Source organism: Centropristis striata, chromosome 16 (assembly GCF_030273125.1).
Source record: "Centropristis striata isolate RG_2023a ecotype Rhode Island chromosome 16, C.striata_1.0, whole genome shotgun sequence".
Classification (NCBI taxonomy): Eukaryota; Metazoa; Chordata; class Actinopteri; order Perciformes; family Serranidae; genus Centropristis; species Centropristis striata.
In genome coordinates, this window is record NC_081532.1 from 16,722,124 (window position 1) to 16,743,304 (window position 21,181).

The 21,181-nt window shown below is 37.5% G+C and overlaps 1 protein-coding gene across 1 annotated transcript in view; it reads right to left on the bottom strand.

The window, feature by feature from the left end:
* Positions 1–21,181, bottom strand: part of sntg2 (syntrophin, gamma 2) — a 122,270-nt gene that overhangs the window by 79,764 nt on the left and 21,325 nt on the right. Inside the window, exons 2-7 of the mRNA XM_059353095.1 lie at positions 7,426–7,563; positions 7,254–7,310; positions 7,033–7,090; positions 3,405–3,448; positions 1,668–1,709; positions 482–569 (exon numbers count right to left, since the gene is read on the bottom strand). Of these exons, the coding sequence (XP_059209078.1) occupies positions 482–569; positions 1,668–1,709; positions 3,405–3,448; positions 7,033–7,090; positions 7,254–7,310; positions 7,426–7,563 (427 nt within the window). The remainder of the gene's footprint in view (positions 1–481; positions 570–1,667; positions 1,710–3,404; positions 3,449–7,032; positions 7,091–7,253; positions 7,311–7,425; positions 7,564–21,181) is intronic.

Consider the following 21,181-nt stretch of genomic DNA (forward strand, 5'->3'; position numbering starts at 1 on the left):
TTAATATAAAAAAAGATTCAATAGTCCCACTTACTTTCAAACTGTGCTTCATAAAATTGCCAAACTTTCCAAAATTTACAATTGACTTTGTCTTTAAAGTTGCTTTGAAGCCTTCATTTTCTTGCTCCGTATCATCTTCTCACCTCTCTCACCTACAAACCCGATTTCTCACCTTTTACCGTCTCCACATGGATGGTTTTTAGTGTCTGTGTTTTCATCCCTTCAAGCTGCTGAAGGTAAATACAGGAGCAGGGGATTGGAGCTCTGGGCGTTTCTGACATTACTGCTTTGCCTCAGGCCACTGAGCATGACAATTTATTACTTTGAGAAGAAACGCTCATTTTATTGAACGGCTTTAAAGCGTCAAGGTGTGCAAAAAGACAATCTCCCATGAATGTGCTTTACTCCTTTATTGCTGAAAATGCTCAATGAAATGAATTTATTGTGAGCTTGCATGGCGTCCAAACTACAAGACACTTACCTAGAGGCAGTTTTAGAAATGATGGAACTTCTCGCAGGTAGCGAACGGTGATGGTGACCTCATCTCCTGCAGTGCGCAAGAGGTGAACCTGCGAGAGAGGGAGGGAGAGATCGAGATTGAGATAGATAGCAGAGAGAGAGAGAGAGAGGGAGAATTATTGTGAGTGATGCAGCAAGATAAAAATTTAATCTCATATAAATGAAACAAGCCACATTCATGTCAAGCTGTACCACAGCCTGAGCAAACAAAATGGGATGGACGAGTGAAGAATATGGAGTCGTAAGTTAAAGCCTGACAAGAGTGACTTCACTTAAATCATCAAAGGGCGGAACTCGAAGCCCGCCGTTTCTCTCGTGACAGGCGGCGGCAAAGTGACAGCTTATACCACAAAGTAATTACACTCTGAATGTCTGATTATCTGATGTGGGAGTGATAGAAAATACATCCTCAAAGATGTCAAGTCAAAGTTTTCAAAGAGCCATTCAAGTAAAGTTAGCTTTAAAAGGACGATATATTCAATCCGTCTATCTCCCGTGCATCTTGTAAAAGAGTTCAAATGAAGACACTTGGCTGTCACATTTAAACATGCAAGGTCACTTCTGCATACCCTAAATGCACATCTGCCATCCGATCCTCTCAAACAGTATGCGGTAGCCCCACTTTAGCCTAAGCATCTGTCAGCGATGCAAGTGTGACAGGCTGCCATTAAAAGCTCGGGATTTGGTTCTGAAGAGAAACTGCTCATTATGTGTTTTTGACGCTCTGGAGGTAAATGTAGTGAACAGCTGTTTGGGGGCTTCATGAGGAGAGACAGACGACAGACATGGGAAGAGTGTGTGTGAGCTTGTTTGTGTGTGTGGGAGACGGTGGCAGAGAATAAAGGACATATTTACCAAAAAAGGGAAGCTAAATTCAGCCACGATGCATGTATAAAAACACTGCCAAAATATTAGCAACCCTCACTTCCTGTGCCGCTTTTGATGCCCATCTACTCCCTTTCATTTTTTTCAATTTGTCACAGGGTAAACCAAAAGGAAAACAGCATCCTGTCAAGATGACAACTCAGATTGTTGAGGAACACCTCCGTGTTGATAGCCACAGGGATTTGGTGAGAAACCTGGGAGAAGGATGGATGGATGGAGCAGTGAATTGGCTTTTTACAGCAGTTAATAACAAATATACTCACTACTTCCTCATGAGTGCAAGGCTCTACATTTATGCCATTGACCTGAAGAAGAGAGAAAGTGGGAGAGCAGATTAGTAATTATATAGTTGAGAAAGTTTGTGATTTAGAAACTCTATGCTAATTAGCTGCAGGGAAATGGCCAGAGGGGAGTCCAGAGGTGCAATATGATTGGCAACCCCTGGTACCCCCATAGCAGAGTCAGAGGGTGATACTCTAGTTGGCTTGTTAGTGTAGTGTAAGGATTAATGAACAGTAGAACTACTGAAAAAATAATTTACCTCAAAAAAGATCACAACGACACATAAAAAATACAAAGAGATGCAAAACAACCACAAAAAAATAGAAAACGGCCATAAAGACAAGCAAGAATACTACAAAGAGATGCAAAACGGACAAAGAGAATCAAACTGGCTACAAAGAGAAAAAAGAAGAAAGAAAGAAAGATCCATTAAGACAACAAGGAGAAAGGAGACATTAAACAACCACAAATACATATAGAAAGACTACAAAGAGATATAAAAAGAAAATAAAAATTCAAAAGAGAAACAGAAAGACCACAAAATGATGTGAAACAACCACAAAGAGACACAAATCAACCATAAAGACACACAACTACAAACAGAAACAGAAAATGAGTAAAGACATACAAAAAGACCACAAAGAGAAAACCTATTTTCCACCAACATGGAGTCTGTTCCGTTCTGGTTCATGCACCTAATTTTGAACTGTTTGTAGTATTTCCTCCAAAAATAAACTGATTTGAAACTCATATCATTGAGTTAGTCTGTACTCGTTTTGTTTTTCTGATAAAAAAAAACAACTGTAATAATAACAGAGCAAAAGCTAGCAGGTAATCAAGGTAATCTGCCATCCGTTGTGTGTGTTGTTGGTTCGCTAGACAGCACGAATGCCCCAAGACTCTAAAATACAACTAGTTCAAGAACCAGAGCTAGTTTGGTTGATAAGAAAGACCCAAAACAACCACACCACAAAGAGATGCATAACAAAGTCCGTGTCCAGGGGCCCAAGGTCTAATCTGTCCCGGACTTGGGCTACAGCAGCTACATTGATATTATTTCATATTAGACTCCAAAGTTTTGGAAACCCGCCCCTTGTTTGCTTATATGCAAATAGATGCAATATTCTGCAGTATGCCTATTTAAATTCATTGCAAATAAATATGAAGGAGAGGTGATCCAAAGGTGGAAGCAATTGGAATTAAATCCATAATATCATTCCTAAACAACCTCAATATGATTGTTATTATTGCTTGCCTGTCCAATGAATGCACTTGATATTCTAGATGAAAACAATAAACCTGCCAGATGCATTCAAATTTGTGAAAAGATTCAATAAAAAAAAAATCATAACCAAACAACAGACACTATTGTGTTTTGATGATTATTCTGATGAACAGAAACGATTATTTGTTGGTGACCTCATGATTAACCTACCGCAGACTCTGACAATGACTTTAATTGAATTTGTGAGTTTTGATTCAAGAAGAATGTATTTGACCGCAATGTTATCTCTTCAAAAGATCAGAGGGACATTAAAAGACTCATTTGATTAAAATCATGCAGTTCAAACGTTTAAAATACCCTCTTTCCATTTTCTGAATGAAATTACACTCTGTGGAAACAGAAGAAGGCTGAAATTAAGATGCAACATGTTGCACCTCTTGTCAGCGACCCGAATCAACCTCAAAGCAAATAAGTCACGAACTGATGTACCAACCTGCAACACGGCGTCCCCGACAAACAGCTTCCCCGTCTGATCGGCTGCAGGCGTCCGTTGTCAAGTGTCAGAGGTTAATGAAAACATTACAAAATAATTGCTCATTTCATACATGGTAATGTGGTGGAAATAGCAATCAGTGTCTCTGTCTGAGTAATCTCTGGCAACGTCCTACAGCTCAGAGAAAGAACACAGGAAAAGCATGAAATTTGAAACTAATCAGGATATAAACTCATTTGCAGCGGCATGGGAGGAAACAATGAAAGATCTGTTGTGAAAAGATTTGTAAAGCTCTGTGAAAGGGGCTCTTAACGTCCCCCGAGGATATGAAGACATGATTCTCCCGTATCCAAAAAGGTATTAAGAGGAATGTGGGCAAAAGGACAAATTACAGTCGAATTATTCACTCCCATGACGCTGTGATATTGCATCCTAACAGGATAGAGAAGGGTCAGCAGTTTTTATTATTAAACTGACAAGCATGATTTAAGTATTTTCTCCTTCCTTCATAGCTAACAGCATGGGAGCCTCCAAAACCTGCCCACTGTTTACTTCCACTCACTGTTTCTTTTCCCACTTTTTTTTTAACAACTTATCTTTTCCAAACTTTGTGACCACCAGCAGTCCAACCAATGGCATTTTAAGGCAATACATCAAATGTTGTTAGAAGAGTTAGAAGAGAAAATCGATACTAATCTCATGTCATGGAGCTGGAGTCAGGACATAATTAGCCTGCACCAAGACTGGAAACAAGGAAACAGCAACAGCTCTAAAAGGTGATTTATTTACACAATGTATTTTGTTTTTTTGATTAGATTAGCTGGTCCACTGCTGGGTCGCTCATTGCAAACCTAAGCTGCGGGGTCAAAAGTTACCGACAACTCTAAATATCTCAGGCTGTGCAACAAAACATTTAGGATATTTCCATTTGGCAGACTGAAGCAGCCATCAAAACACTGCAAATCGCTGCATTCAGATCCCATACTTGCATAATAAATAAACTGCTAAAACAGTATGTGAGATTTTGTAGTGTGCAAACAATAGCGCTTTCTAGCCTTCTGAATTATCCACATTCCACTACAACATGACTTACATAGTGAAATGCTTTAGCTTAATTTACAGAAATGTAGTTAGCCTAAAACTGACTTTGGATATATGTGACTTAATGTCAAAAATGCACTGCAATAGTTAACCCCATTGCAACTGTTGATGTCTCAAGTACATATACAGCCATGGAAAAAAAAATGTTAGACCACTCTTGTTTTCTTCAATTTCTTGTTCATTGTAATACCTGGTACAACCAAAGGTACATTTTGTAGCGATGCCGTCATAATTCCGGGAACGCCCCGGACTCCAGCACGCCCTCTGTTCAGCCAATCACAGAAAAGCCGGTAAGGGGAATTAAAAATGGCGGCCCGCAGCTACTGAGGAGGGAGACCTCTAGTTGTCCAGTGTGTCTGCTCCGTTAACTTGCCAATCCCTGGCAGCGAGTTTGCAGTCCGTGTATATTTTGTAGTGCTCGTTTCTCACCTGTGGATTTACCCCTGGCTCCCAAACTCCTGGTCTCCACCCGACGGTCTTTCTCCGAAGTCTGCCGGCAACCGGGAGGTAAAGCCCCGGTCAAAGCTGGTGTATTAGACGCCGGAGGCGCCACTTAGTTTGAGTTTTGTTTGACCAACTTTTATTTTCAAAAAACTGACTCTTTTGTTTATTTATTGGGTACCTGAAAAGGACTATTTTTTGGTTGGAAGGAAGAGACTAATTTTGGTGTTTTGGGCTGTGTGAAGTATGGGTTGTATTTTGGGGCACTGAATTGTATAATACACTGTGTTGAATTGCAATCTCTTGTGTGTGTGTGTTTTGTGATTAAGGGGTTGACTTTGAAAAAGGTTGCTTAAGTCTGGTTGTCAGTAGGGTCCATGCATGGGTAGGCATGGGTCCTGTGTAAGGTTGACAACTCAAAAAATACAAAGAAAATTGTCAGATTAGCTCTGACTGGCACCCCGGCACTGTCTAAACGCTACAATTTGTTTTGACAAATATAATGATAACAACAGAAATAACTCATAAGAGTTTAATTTAAGAGCTGGTATCTAGCTATTTTCCTTTGATTTCTTGATAATGATTTTGGTTATTATCAAGAAAACCATGGAAAATGGCTAGATGTCAGATCTTAAATTAAACTCTTGAGGTATTTTTATTGTTGTCATTATATTTGTCAAAACAAATGTACCAGTAGTTGTTGTTGTACCATCCATTTAAATTAACATGAAAATGAAGAAAATGAAGAAAAAAATGGTCTTATAATTTTTTCCATGACTGTACGTCTCTACCCACTTGTCTCCGCTTAAATCAGTTTTTTGGTTCGTCAGCTTATAAAAACTTAGTTATGGGTACTTTACCCTGTTGATAGTGCATTTCACCACACAGCAGCTTTAAGACATTTCTCTGTTGTTTGCTAACAGACAGAATAGTGAAGGAGGCTCCTTCTGTCAATACGAAGTCAATGGAGAGAGGGGGCAGGGCAGTGTGCTCTGACTCTATAGTACATTATCTGCATACTTTTAAATAATAAAATATTACAGTATGCAAAAACTGGTCACTATGCCAGCATACAATGCAATGTGGTAGTGACAACAATATTTATATCCTGAAACAATAGCAGCCAGCAACCAAGGCAGCAGACGTCAATAATGTGTTAGCATGTTGAGGGCGGCTGTGGCTCAGTTGGTAGAGTGGTCACCCATTGATCGTTGGTTCGATCCCAGACCATGGCAGCCTACATGTGGAAGTATCCTTGAGCAAGATACTGAACCCCAAATTGCTCCCGATGCTGCGTTCATCAGCGTGTGGATGACTTCCCAATGGTGGCAGGTGGCACCAGTGTCCCCTGGTAGCCTAAGTCTTTTTATCCAAGGTTAAATAAAAGGGGGATTTACATTATAATAGTGTCTGTGTGTAGCTTCCTGGGTTCAGTATGCTTGCCAGGTTTGGTACTCTTTACTACAGACGAGTAAAATGACAAACTGTTGGTTTTTACATTTATGTTTATATGCAGGTTAAATAGGGCCAACTGAGTCAGGTAAGCAGACAGTATTTTTGACAGCCAGGCTGTTGCCTCATGTTTCCCCTCTTTATAATAAGCAAGGCTAAACACCTGACTCCCACTCCATATTAAAGCAGCATATAGTTGCACAGATTTTACCATTTTGAACACTGCTCAGTCTGTGCAGCTATAAAATATATTCTGTAGCTCTGGAGGCACATTTCCAAAGTATGATTCAATAACACCTATGATATGAGGGTCAGACGAGAGATTGTTATCAAAATTTTCATTGTTAAATTACAATATACATTTTCTCCCTCCTAAATTGAACCAAATTAAAAAAAATATACATATATTTTCTCTTTGAATATATCCCTATTCTTACATTCACAGGAAATGACTGATGCTCTAAAAATGCTCAAAATTTCCTTGTGAACTTAAATGTCACCTGTAAAAACACCAGGGCTCTCTTTCTAATCCCATTAACATTTTCATAATCCCTTTGATTAACGACATTTAACACTGCATTGAAATACCAATTCCAAAGCCACATTGCAGGAGTGAGATAAAACTCTTTCTTACCAACTTGATCTTTGAAAATCTTTGAGATAACCACAGGCACGTTGTGCTCTGCACCTCCCTGTGAAGCCGGAGAGAGAGAGAGACAGAGGGTGAACGTTGTTGAGTTATGGTGGTGAAATTTGCTGCCAAAACTGCTTTCTCAGACAAACAGCCATCTCTGCACGCCAAAGCCTTTTTCATTTCCACTTCAGTCTCTCCATAATCAAAAGTTATCTGCTTACTTTGATGCTTAAGCCCAGACCTCCAGTCGCCTGTCTCCGCAGTACAACAGTTCTGTGCTTTAGAAAGTGGGAGTTTCTTATTGGCAAAAGGATATTGTGAACATTGAAACAGTATTCTGGAGTTATGCGGCATGAATTACAATAAGAGTCTGGAGCCCTTGGGCGCACTTACATTTACTTGGGATTCACTTCCACTTGTGCAAACCACATCCAGCTTCTGTATGGTTAATACCTCTTTGGTCAATTTCAGGCAGACATCATAGGTATTGTTGGTCTCCTCATTGTACAGCAAAGCAATTCCAGATTTTGTCTGTTGAAATTGAGAAGAGCATTGACATTTTGCCAAGCAGAGCAATTATGTACACAATGAACATTTTAATCCTCTTTTCTCAATGTGCCATTTGTGTATCCCATTCTACTGGTCTAGTTTTGGGTTAATTGGTTTTGCTTGACATTGTGAAAGCGTGAACCTTTGTGTGATAGAAACAACGGATTGGATTTCATATTTTTACCTTATTTAAAAAAAAGGGGGATACACAAAAGTTCAGGAAATGGAGAGGAAAGATGACAGCAGCCGACTCAGATAAAAGAACAGCACAGATGTCACTTTTTACACTGACTGATCTGTAAGGAGGTGAAGATCTCATAGATACACACAACACAGTGCAGTTTAATCCCACCTTTGAATGTCATGCATTATTCTTTGATCTTTCACTTCTGTCACTATCTGCAAACACCTAAAGTCACACAAACAAACCCTTGAGCTGCTCTAATGAATTAAAAATAACCTGAACTTTTTTGTTTGGAGAATAAGTGAATGACGGAGTTTTTTCAGGTTCTACAACAATGTTAGTCACGTAAAGCTCAATGGTTCCTAACCTTTTTGTCTCACACACCCCACACCCTTATCAGTTAAGTAAGGATGGACATTCTATATTATTTCCATATTCGAGAACTCACATTAAATCATTATAGAGCACTCAAGTGCTCGAGGAGAGGACAGAGACGCTGGTGTGACAATAATGACAGAAAACGTGGTAGAGAACTGATAGGATGCATTTTGTTGTAGTTTGGTGAATGAAGAGAACAAACAGAGAGCTGGTCGTTCAATGCACATTTAATCCACACGAGCTAGGATTCAGTTCTGGGAGGCTTCAGGATGAATGAAAAGGTTACAGAGACTGAAAGTTCATATATACTCGTAGTGGCATGGTGCCAGATGTTCTGGTACATCGAAGTTTGCTTAGCATTGTGCTCATAAGGTTAAGTTGTCAACACAGGTGTTATGTATTACTCCTGTGTAATCAGCTTATATGGTCAGCCTGTCAACACAGCTGAAACAGGCTTCCTCTTTACTTACTCAATCTTTCTCGTTTATCATTAAAAAAATCTTTAAAAAACCTATTACTATTTCAATAACTTATTATAATTCTTGTTTCATTGCTATGTTGTGCCTTTGTTTTGTTTTTCTAGTTTCTTGCTCTGTATAATTCTATTTCCTTGTTCTTTTTTATTTTTATGTTATATTAAGGAATCCCACTATTCAAGCCCCATGAGGGTTTTTTGGGTTTTCCTGGCATGTCTTTATTTTATTTCAATATGTATATGGAATATATATAAATTGTATTATTGTTGTTGTTATTATGTTATTTTCTTTCTTTGAAAACTGTGCCAAATAAATAAATCAAATAAATCAAGAGGTCAGAGGAGTCTTGTTCCTCAGATACACGCATAACTAACTCCATCTGTGTCTTTGAACATGGCACTTTTGAATCTTAGATCTCTTCAGAACAAGACATTTTTATTTAATGACCTTATTTTAGATAATGGAATTGATTGTATGTTTTTAACTGAGACATGGCTTAGCACTGATGGACCAGCAACACTGATTGAAGCATCTCCACCCGGCTACAATTTCACATATTCATATAGGAAAAACAGAAGAGGTGGTGGTTCAGCATCTATTTTGCCACAATCATTTTCTCATAAAGACAACATTTGGTGACTACACAACTTTTGAATATCATTCCATCTTTTTTAGCAGCCCTCCGATACTATACTAGACAGTTTACAGGCCACCCAAACGTTGCTCGTCATTAGTGTCAGATTTTTTAAAACTTTTATCAATCATCCACACCAAATACGACTGTATTTTTGTTTTAGGCGATTTTAATCTACATGTGGACATTCAATCAGACTCTTTTACGTTGGATTTTATGAACATGCTGCATTGCATGAATTTTAACCAACACATTAACCAATCTGAAGTGGCTGCACATTTTATTGATGTTTTAAGCAAAACCACTGCAGATATTTTACCTTCATCTTGTGATTTTATTGTAGAAAGTTTTAACAGTAAACTAAGGCTTGCAATTGACAAGGTGGCTCCTTTAAGATTAAGAAAGATTTACTCCAAACCAATACTTCCATGGAAAAATGAGAGAATCAAACAACTTCAGAGAAACTGCTGCAAAGCAGAGAGAAATTGGAGAAAGAACAAACTGATGATAAACTATGAAATGTTACGTGAACAATTGTCAATCTATAACAGAGAAATTAAACACGCAAGACAAGCACACTTTTCAAAATTGATATCCGACAACAGCAATAACCCCAAATTCCTTTTTTCAACCATTGAACGTTGAACCAATCCTGTTTTTAAGAAGCCGAGCATCTTGTCTACAAACATCAGTTGTGAAGAATTTGCAGTCCACTTCACAAACAAAATAGATACGATTAGGTTGGATGTAGGTCAGTTCCAATCTGGTTTTAGGGCCAATCACAGCTCTGAGACAGCTCTATTAAAGGTGGTAAATGATCTCAGATGCAATATGGACTTGAAAAAACCCAGCATCTTAGTGTTACTCGATTTAACGGCAACCTTCGATACAGTTGATCATTCAATTCTTTTAAATAGATTAAGTCATTTGTTTGGCATCTCTGGTACTGTTTTTATCTGGGTCAAATCTTACCCGAATTACAGAGATTTTTTTGTAAGTATAAGTGACTGTTCATCCACTATTTTTAAAATGTATTTTGGTGTTCCCCAAGGTTACATTTTAGGACCAACTCTCTTTGCCTTGTTGAACGGACGTAATTCGGTCAGTACCATTAAAAGTACCGAGTTCGGTACCCAACCCTAAAAGGCTCCATACATGAAGCCCAATGTGTGATTTTGTTTGAATCTCTAATAGTAGCTGTTATCTTTATCATTTTGAAAATGGCTAAACACAACGGTGAGATGTATAATTCCCTGGTGAAGTACATTATTTCCCGGAGCTTCATCAAAATCCAGTCACAGGATACGATTGATGGATGATCTGACATATGAACAAATGAAAGGACGACAGCTTTTTGTTTGATGGAAAAACAATTGCCGGTTCAACTGAAGTGACTTGACTGGTAATTACAGAAATAGCTTAATATGAGAGGAGTGGGCGAAATTAAAGGGACACAAATGTAATGCAGCCCAACAAACCTCCACATGCAATGGCCTCAAAAGTTACTATAGACTTGATTCTGCATTTTTTAGAAAGTCTCACATGAAATGAGCTTAAATAAGATTCAAACATACATGGGTGGTTGACGTGACGCTCAATTTTTGTGTTCCCAGTGACAAATGTTACTAAAATTTGATAATATTTCATTAAAATTAATGTTTTAATATGCAGTTCATTCTTCTACATCTAATCCATCTGCAAACAATGAGTATCGTTCTTCAACTATGCAAATATTCTGTTTTGAACATGACATTTGTCCACCGGTGCAACTGTACTAGGTAGCATTACTTATCTTAAAACAACTGTAATTTAATGAAAAATTAATCTAAATACATTAAAATACTTGAATGCATGTCATACGAGTGTTTACTTAATGAATCTAGAGGATATAAGTGTTAAGGTCCCTATGTAGAGTTATTATGACACATTACATTTTGTCCGCAAAACTGGTGTCCTCCTGGAGCAACGGCATTATGTAGATATAAAACAGGCATTAATGTGACCACCCCATTACTGAGAGGGGTCCTTCCAGAATCAGGAAGGACAGAAGACATCTCTGGAGCAGGTGGACTGCACACAAGATCAGTTCTGTCTCAAATATTTTCATAATATTACTATTTCCGTGCAGTGTTGGAACTGGTCGTCTTAAGGTAGTCCTTTGGTACAACGCAGTTTAAGTATTGATCTGAATATTTTTATCAATTTACATTGATTGATAATTGAAAATAATGTAAACCTTAACACTGTTACTCAGGATGAAGAATGTCTCTCATATAGCTAGGCCGCAAACTAGCATTGATTTCGAAAATGTCCACTGGTGAAACGCACTGTCCTATAGTACAACATGAAGTCAGTTTCACTTATTTTTTTCCTTTACTCCTATCATAATGAAAATTAACATAGTGAAAGCAAACATGTAAACAAACATTTTTTGTATTACAAGTTTTATTGAAAAATTAGTTTAAATATGCAAAAGAGATATAATCCGAGTCTAAAAAATGAATGGAGGTTAATGGACGGCCGCATTTGGATGGCCCGTCCTACCTGGCTGACGGGAGCTTCTCTGTCCTGCTTGGGGATTTCTTCTCCTCTGTTGCCCCCCTCACCTGTGGGGTCCCTCAGGGCTCTATACTAGGTCCCATCCTCTTCCTATTATATATTTTACCCCTAGGGGACATCCTAGTCAAACATAACATCTCCTTCCACTGCTTTGCAGAACATGTCCAGCTATATCTGCCTCTTAATGTTGATGGGCAGGCTGCACTCCAGCCATTGCTTGATTGTCTGGCTGACATCAGATCATGGATGGGTGCAAACTTCCTCAACCTTAACGAGAGCAACTTTTAATGACTAATTTAAGTAGCTTTTTTGCATTTTCTCTTAACCTCAGAATTTGAGGACAACACAACTCAAACCTTCCTTCCCTGTTTTGTTAAAGCTAGTTTGATTTCCATGTTGAAAGTGAGAGGCTGAGATGACCACCAAGGAAAGGTCTAGGAAGTTTAGGGAGAGGCTGAATGAAGATCCTGAGAGGAAAGAGAACTTCCTGAGAGAGAGACGCAGAAAGTAAATTTGACAATGTTTGATAATTAATTTGACTTTGTACACGACATGGGCATACTAGTACTCTGTTGTCCAATGGTGCAACGGAATGTCCTGTGGTGCAACAAATTGAATTGTGAGTGGAAAAGGTATTTTAATGAAAAATTTATGTAAAAAGTGTGGGATAGTACAATAATGTTATCATCACTATGCAGCTATAAGGATGAAATGAAGATTCCTTGGGTTTTATACCAATTATAATGAACGTAACCCAGGCATTTCGGTGAAGTCTCTATGTGTACATCTTATAGTATATAAATAACATAATTCTGAATTTTTTTGGGGTATGTTTGATGTGGAAATATAATTGGGACAAACTAATATGCCTTTGGCTTATCTATCTTATCTGTCCAACATTCTCTGAATTAAATAATGACATTCTTTATTGTGTTGCACCGGTGGACACATTTTAGGACTACCACACCAAAAAGTGAATAATATGTGAAGAATTAGAAATGGACATATTCAGTTTTGAATTATTCACATATAAGGGAATATAATTATATATCATTTGACATATATTTTTGAATTATTATTTTTTTCACTTTGAATTTGAGTTCACGTCAACCACCCACATGATTTATTGTTATATGTTTCTGTTGTCCACCCACTCATTCATTTGATACTGCAGTAGGTTTTACTCTCTAGGTTTCTCTGTTGGCTGAAGCATTATCAAAGCCTCCTACAATGCAGTTGATAATAAGTGGCAGCACTATAGGGTACCTTACCATTTTAACCCTTTTATCAATGCTTAAGGTCTTTTTATATATATCCTTTGTGAACAGGCATCCTCAAAGAAATTGCTAGGCTCTTTGACATTCTTTTTCTTTAGGATTCTTTGAAAAGACCTAGGGACAGGAAACATCCATTAGTTCAAAAGAAATAGGGAATTATCACCATGATTGACAATCAGGTGGGCAGTAAAAATGTGCTTTCTTGTACTTTAAATAAGGGACTGTCTGATCTGAGCTAAATAATGATCTGATCAAGACAAGGTAATAAGATCGTGATCAGACTTATTTACAAATGTTTGTGGTTTGTTGTCTCAAGACTCTTATGTTGGTGAATTTCTGTAGAATAGCAGAAAACTGACCTTTTCATAGACAATGTAGTCTTAAGGGTTCGGAGCGTTTGAAAAGGGTGACAGTCACAATGTGAGTGAGGTCAACCAATTCTCTTTCAAGAGACTTTGGAATGAATGTTGTGCTCTGTTCCTGCCAGAGAACACTGAGTATAAATTAAGACTTCTAGTTAGGATCTTTGTGAAAATAAAGCTGCCAGGCAGCACAATAGATACATCCAGGGGACAAAAAACAAGTCAACCATTACTTTTTACTGCACAACCTCTGCGGCAACTCCCTCATGTAACTGCAAGGCCATAAACTAAACATTATTCTGTTGAAGAGGTTGACTCCACCAGTATTTAAAGGTCTTTGTACCCATTGTATTTGGCTACCAGCAGTTGGAGCAATAAGACAATGAGAAAGTAGCTTATTGTTAACTGTATATATATGATTTTCTTAGTAGGTTCTAGCTGGTTGGTGATTGGATCGTATAGACGATTAAATGGATGATTGACAACCTATATTAAGGCCATTTTAACTATCTTTCCGGAACTAATATATTTAATATAATTTCTAGAATCTGCACTCAACAAATGTTTCTGATTGAGCAGTTGTCTGTCCACTGGCCCCATTAATCAACTAAGTTACATTTGATCGGCCCTCAATTGATTTTCCATGGTGCAAAGTTTGTCATCCAATTCACCAAGCCTTACCTCCAATGCGACAAAAATAAACATTCATTTATTACATACAACATCATCACTAAAGGAGACAGGAATAGACGCCCCTGCTACCAGTTCCTACCAGAGCAGGGGCGTCCCTCTCTAATTTTAAAAAACTCCTGAAGACCCAGCTCTTCAGAGAGCATCTTCTCTCCAAGCACCACACGACAATTCAACTCCTTAAAGAATTGTTTCTGCTGCACAAATGGCTCTTATTGCACTATAACTTGATTGTTCCCCTTTTTTCCTGTAAGTCGCTTTGGATAAAATCGTCTGCTAAATGACTAAATGTAAATGCAAATGTAAAGCTGATAATAAGCAAGACCATAAGACTGGTGATGGTATCTGCTATTACTCTGTGTCGTGATTTGAATCACAACATAATGAGCTGCAGGACTATTACTTGCTGCAAGTTTTGACTGCTTGGTCATTTTCCATAAGCACAACTGGACCCATGGAAGAGTTATTGCTAATGCTTTCTAGACTTCTAGACTATTTTAAAGCCAATGATTGAAATATCAGCAAAAAGTGACTTTTAGCTGGAAACAGTGCTAGCTGTGCTTCCACTTTGCATGTATATTCCAACAAATGTATGTGGTCATATTAATTCCAAATTTAAACTTTCAAGAGAAAAAATTTAAAAAAACTGAACTTGAACGACTTTTTTCCACCTTTACTATAAGCGCAACAGGGCATTTGAAATAGTTTGCCATGTGGTTCAGCAGGGGGTGCTATTAAAATTCACCATCAGCTTTAAACTATTGTATGCCCTCTTGACCTCAGTAGTGATGTCCAAATAAAGCTTTAGGATACATGGGATGCATTTGTTGACCCCACTAGATGGCACTCTTGTTTTAACGAAAAAGGCAAAAGGAATGGCAATTCTGTGTGGTTTCACCCCTTTGTTGAACAGAGAATGCCTTTTAGGTGGCTCAAAAAGTAAAGAATGGGTTTGTGAAGCTTCATTTGGCTATCACTACCCATCAGTGACCTGAGTTATAAACAAAAATAGAGCAGGAAACAAGCAAGCAAAGCCATGCTGATCAGATTAAAAAAAAAGACTCTGAGGCATCTGTGGTTAAGTACTGTGGATCCTGCATTGTAGGGGAGTATTCAAGTTGATTAAAATTAATTATGTGTTGGTTAGAATTCATTCAAACTTCACTTTTTTTTGTAAAAGTGACCCTCCTAATCAATATTCTAAGTCTATACAGTATGGCATGCTCCGGTCAGTAGTGCAAAGGCGGTTGACAGTAAATCTCCTAGCAACGGCAACTGGCTCTCAAAAAACATCCACCCACAGGCTTGAAACTTAGACACTGCTTCCTATTTTAATGAGAAAAACAAGCACAATAACTTTTGCAGCATACATTATAATACCTTATCTTCAGTGATAATACATCTGATATCAGTGCTTAAATATGTCCAACACATTTGCTGGTCAGCTAATTAAACCAGTGTGCTGACACTTTGGTGCTTAAATAATCGTGTGAATGACGACATTTGAAGGGAAACATGCTTGGCTTCATGAATGAGGATCGACTAGATTGACAGGAAGCTTTAATTGGAATCTTAATTCAATGTGACTCATTATCCACGGGTTAAAGTTTTTTGTTTTACAAGAATGTAGTATGATGTATATATGTGGATTTCTGTGGTGATTATGGATTTGTTCCAAATTTTTAAGTATTAGTGATTGGGCCCTAAAGAAAGAAATCCATAGTGTGGCAAAAACGTGTGGGAAGAGGAAATTGATGTCCCCAAAAAAAGTACCAGCTCTTGGGCTTATCATTTATCAGCCCTGTGCTTCTGCCAGCTTGTTCATGTGTGACTGTTTGCAGTCATGTGGGACCATAAAGCATATTCTAGTGACTAAGGTACTGTCTCGGAACCTCATCTCATTTGTGTAGATTGAAAACAGAGGGGATAAAAGCTGCCCTGTGGGACACCTGTACATAAAACGATCTTGTTATTCTCACATATTCCCCTTAGGCAGCCTGTCAAAAACTCTTTAATCCAATGGAAAAAAAACAACAACATTCAAATCACAAATTTGCTGCAGAAGCACATGTTTCCAATATATTCAAAGTTGAATTGAGTTAAAATCTTGTGACAGCATGTCATATTCATCATGCTGACTACGGTTAAATTTTGTCCTCTTTTTCCTTAAAACCCCACAGCCAAACGGTGGGGGGTGAAGCAGACAACCTAATGCAATCCAGGACCCAACGCTGCAATATATAACTGTATTTGTGAAGCTTAAAATGTTCACTTTTTATTGTTTTAGTGACAGCATCTGGGAGGTTTAGTTTGAAGTCACGGCAATCTTTGAGGCTGTAGTTGTTTGTATGAGGTGGATGAATCACATCTGCTAAAGTCAGATCAGTTTGAGTGTATTATGAGCAGTTATATTTACAAAGAGCTGTGATGAAGTGACCTTTGTCTGATGAATATTGTTAATAGCGGCCAAGGTGTTGAAAGGGGCACAAAGCGATAATTGAAACAGCCATTTTATCTCCTCTGTTGAAAATTAGGGTGTCAAAACAACCTCATATTAGAAATGTTCACACTTGGTTCCAAGTATCCAAGACCTAATCTAACCCTAATCTGGGCATTTTGGGTAGAGTCATGGACTCATTTTCAGCTCTAATCACAGATATAAGGCTTTAGAATAGGGGCCCAGTCACTCCGCAGACAGTATTTAAAATGTATACAATACATTATTGAGATTTTAAAGACTCTGTGTATATTACAATAACATTTACAACTCAAAACACTCAAGACTAATACAAGATTAATCTACTCATTTCCTAAATCCTAACTACCAAGTGGTCCCAAAAAAATAATTTCATCAGTCTAAACACTGGTTAAATGAGTGAATACAGTAAACAGAAACATGTGGCGAGTGAGAATAATTAAATGGATTTCAGAATGGAGTAACTAGTTTTGAAGAACCTATAGCTTTCAGTATTATAGTCCAGTGTTTCCCTTATATGCATTCTATGCAAAAAAAATGCAATCTGTAATATCATGGGCGAAATGAAGACTTTAACTTGCACACAGTGAAAGCACAACATATGTTAACTTGAAAACGATTATCATTGTCGTTATTGCCAACTGTATCATTTCTACGACTCATTGTTGAAGCAGAGTACTTTAAGTCCTAGTCATTCTGTCTGAGGATCACCATCAACGGGCCCCATATATCCCAACTTAATTACAGGAGAGCCTTGTTGTTTTTTGTTTTTTTGAAAACCATAAAAAAATAATGCTCAGTAGAGTGTAGCTTGTGCCAGCAGATTTGACTTTATGTAGTTAGTCTATGCTTTTTTAAAAAAAATAAATTAGATTCAAAAATACCTTTCCGCATCAAAGAAATAGCTGAAAATAAACACAACTTAGTTTCTGCCACGTTCAAGGCACATTTGCACAATGATCTGGTCTCAGCATTGTTACCTCATATTTGTAAGTCTCAATCCATTTATTTTTTTCCAAAAATCTCACCAGTAGTAATCATTTAAAGGGGGTTATTTCTCAAAATTATCTTCTGGGGGGGCATTCCCCTTGACCCCCCCAGCGTTGCTAGGTTACCAACTCTAAAAATCAAATCTAGAAGAAACACTGTATAGTGTATCGTGACCTGTTGCCTTTTCAGAAAGTGTTCAGTGTTGACATTTGGGTTTGGAGGAGGATAACAAGTTATTCTAAGTCGAAAAGTTAAATAAAGTTCAAGTAAAATATGGAGCCATTGGTGCTCAAGTCAAGTTGTATTTTTCGTGATTAGATTCCTAACTCAAATCTGACTTCAGTCCAAGTCATTTGGCATTTCCACACCTGCATGGATCAGAGCTTTAGCTAAAGTCAGCTACACTTCACTACATTAACTCCAACCATACCTCTAAAGTTGGAAAATTATGTCGGTCCAATGCACATTTCATGACTTTGGAGGAACGAAAAATCATTATCCTCACCACATTTAAGGCTAAATTGATCTAACGCACCGTGTTGAGGAAAAATGGAAAATTCTGACAAGTTGCCTCAATAAATGAAAACTTACAGGAGGCTTAAGGTCACCAAATCCTCAGTAGCATACACTTATATAAAGTTGTCTGTATACATTATAGATGGTCAAAGTACGAACAGCGCCAGAGGCTGAACATGTATAGTTAATTTGTTTAGTTGGAGGGCATCTTCAAACACAGTAGGTGGGAAAACTCAAACAGAGATCACAGTATCAGTCATACACATTGCTTAAGGTCTCACTTCATATCAGCAATTCACTTCAACACAACAATATAAATAATAAAAAACTGCAGGTACAAACGGTTTTCAAAGAAGGAAAGAAAGAAAAAACCTGTTTGCAATTAATGTTTACCATCATAACGTTCACAGAGACATCTAATAAAACCACTGAAAGGTTTGTTTGTAGTTCTGTTTTCCTGGAGTATATTAAAACTAATATGTCTCAGCAAAGTCAAAGAACTCGTTGCACTCCTGCTGTGGAGATTTCTGAACTCACAAAGACAGAAGAAGGTCGATGCTGTTGACATTGGAAGGCGCTCTGAAACGTTATCTGTTCACACTCTCAGTCCTCTGAACTGGAGTGCAATTTGACCTGACAGTTGGTGATTGTGGTGATTAGCCAGATTTGTCACGCTGGCTAGAGGAGTGCTTCTAACCATGTCGGCAGTAGAGAGCACATCAGTGGTGACTCTGAGGTGAGGGTGAGTTTATATCTTCGTGTTGATTTGATGTTTTTGTTGTTGCAGTGCTTAATGATATAGAATTTATCTTTACCATTTGTGCAATCTGCCTGGTCTCGAAGATATTAAGATTGACACCCCAAAGTCTGTATCTTCCAACAATGCCACGAACCCCTTCCGCCCACCCTACAGGCCACCTATGTAACCTGAATACTAGCTTGCTTCGTCACCGAACAAAATGTTGTGGGATACCTAGGAATTCATGAGGAAAACCTGCTGAATGTACTGACTAACTAGCAGCAATCAGAGTTTAAGTTTGGGGACAACCATTCTAAGATCATTTTTATGAAGAGTTTAACACTCAAACATTTGTTGATCTTCTTAATCAGGACTCTGTGGGTGGTTTGACAACATTAATGTTGTTAAATTTTGATTGGTGCATGGAAGTACGATCACGTTTCCTCGAAGAGCTCCACTCACTTCTAATCAGTGAGAAGAGCGCTGGCAAAAGTATCTCTGAAATGACAAAAACTGTTTCAAATCAGACAGAAAATAGGGATGGGCGTTATGATATACTATAAAGTCAATATAAAACAAAGTTTATATTTTTCTCTATTGTTTCAATCAATGATCTAAAAGAAATAGCAGCCGAACTGTGTGCCAGCAATATTTATGTCATTTGGACATCTCTTTACTTTCTGATCCTTGCACGCGGGAACGTAGCATAGAAATAGTGTTTTGCTAGCATAATGTATGGAGTTTAAGGGGTGAACCATGTGGTCATTTCATAAATACCATTTATTAATTCAAATTACCAGAAAACATGCCAATCATGATATATATATTATTGAAATATCATAATTAGAAGATTTTGGCCATATTGCCCAGCCCTAGAAAAAAAATGATCATGTAAGACCCCATCACATATCCAAACAAGCTCATAATAAAAAAACATGTTCTCTTAAGGAATGTTTTATTTTTTATGAAAAAGCTCCAATAAAATCCATTAACTCTGACTAAATTTCCATCAACAACCAAGCAACAAACAAATATCTTAGGTTTCATGCTGTCAATCAATATAACAGGGGTGCTTAGACAAAAAGTGAACATAAAATTAAAACAATATACATAAAACATCAAATTTGATTGCTGGATGGTTTGTGCAGTTTCTGTTCATTCAGCCCGAACAGCATGTGAGCCCACCGAGCTGCTAGCTGGCAACATGCACACTGATCTCAGAATCCACCAGGAGGTCCAGTTCTTTTGTTTTTCTTCCTCTAGTCATTGCCTCTTTTCATCTCTGTCTTTATGCTTATGAAGATTATTCATAAAGCCAAATATTTATGAATCTACTCATAAACATGCTTTAATTTTTTAACTCAGCAGATGCATCTCCATGTCAGTTTGCACTGCCCTGAGCAAATTTTTCTCAACTGATGCATCCTTAACTTTATATGAAATTGTGTTGTGTCTAAACTCTTCTGTCTGATCACACAAAAAGACTTAGTTACAGCTTCCTGTAGCTTTATGCCTAGTGAACACTACATGATATTAGTCCTGATTTTCAACTCTCTTACTTTACTGTACAGTGGGGTGGGTGATATGACCCTAAAAGAATATCACAATATTTCAGGGTATTTATTACAAAGACCTGAAAAATATATCGAAAACATGATTTTTTGTTTGTATAAATAATTAAAATAAATTTAAACAAAATAAAACTCAATTATAAATCTAAGATGTAGTGTAAATTGCAAATCTAAACAGTGGCTAAATACAAAAATGTACTCTTGACTCTTTAGTATTAGCAAATAATAAAAATAACCATCTAGGGGGGTATTTTTAAGTAAAATGCATCAATCTCATCCACTTTGAGAGCTAAATTTTGAGTCACCTCACATAACATTTTTTCACAGTCAACAGGGCTTTCCACTAGGAAATGGAGTAGCTAGACAGTGTTGAAAAATAGCTGGCTGAGGGGATGTCCCCCTGGATTTTTTTTTTCTTCCATAAAAGCCCAAATTTGGTGGCCTCACATTCTAATGCCACTTTTCCATCATATACGCTGATCTTAATTATTGCCTATTTTAATTAGTTATTGTAGGAGAATAAAGGTTTTTCTATGTTTTATTTAAGGCACTTTATTTTGACAGTCTTTTTGTAAATTATGTAGTGGTAACACACTGTGCTCTTATTTTGAAAGCTGTATTGTTTAGCGACAGGAAGTAATAGCTTTTTGTGACTAACACAACTTTAATTGTTAGCTAATGTTAGCTCACGGCTAACAAGCGGCATAATAATATAAATAATATTATTATAAATAAAATAATAATAACT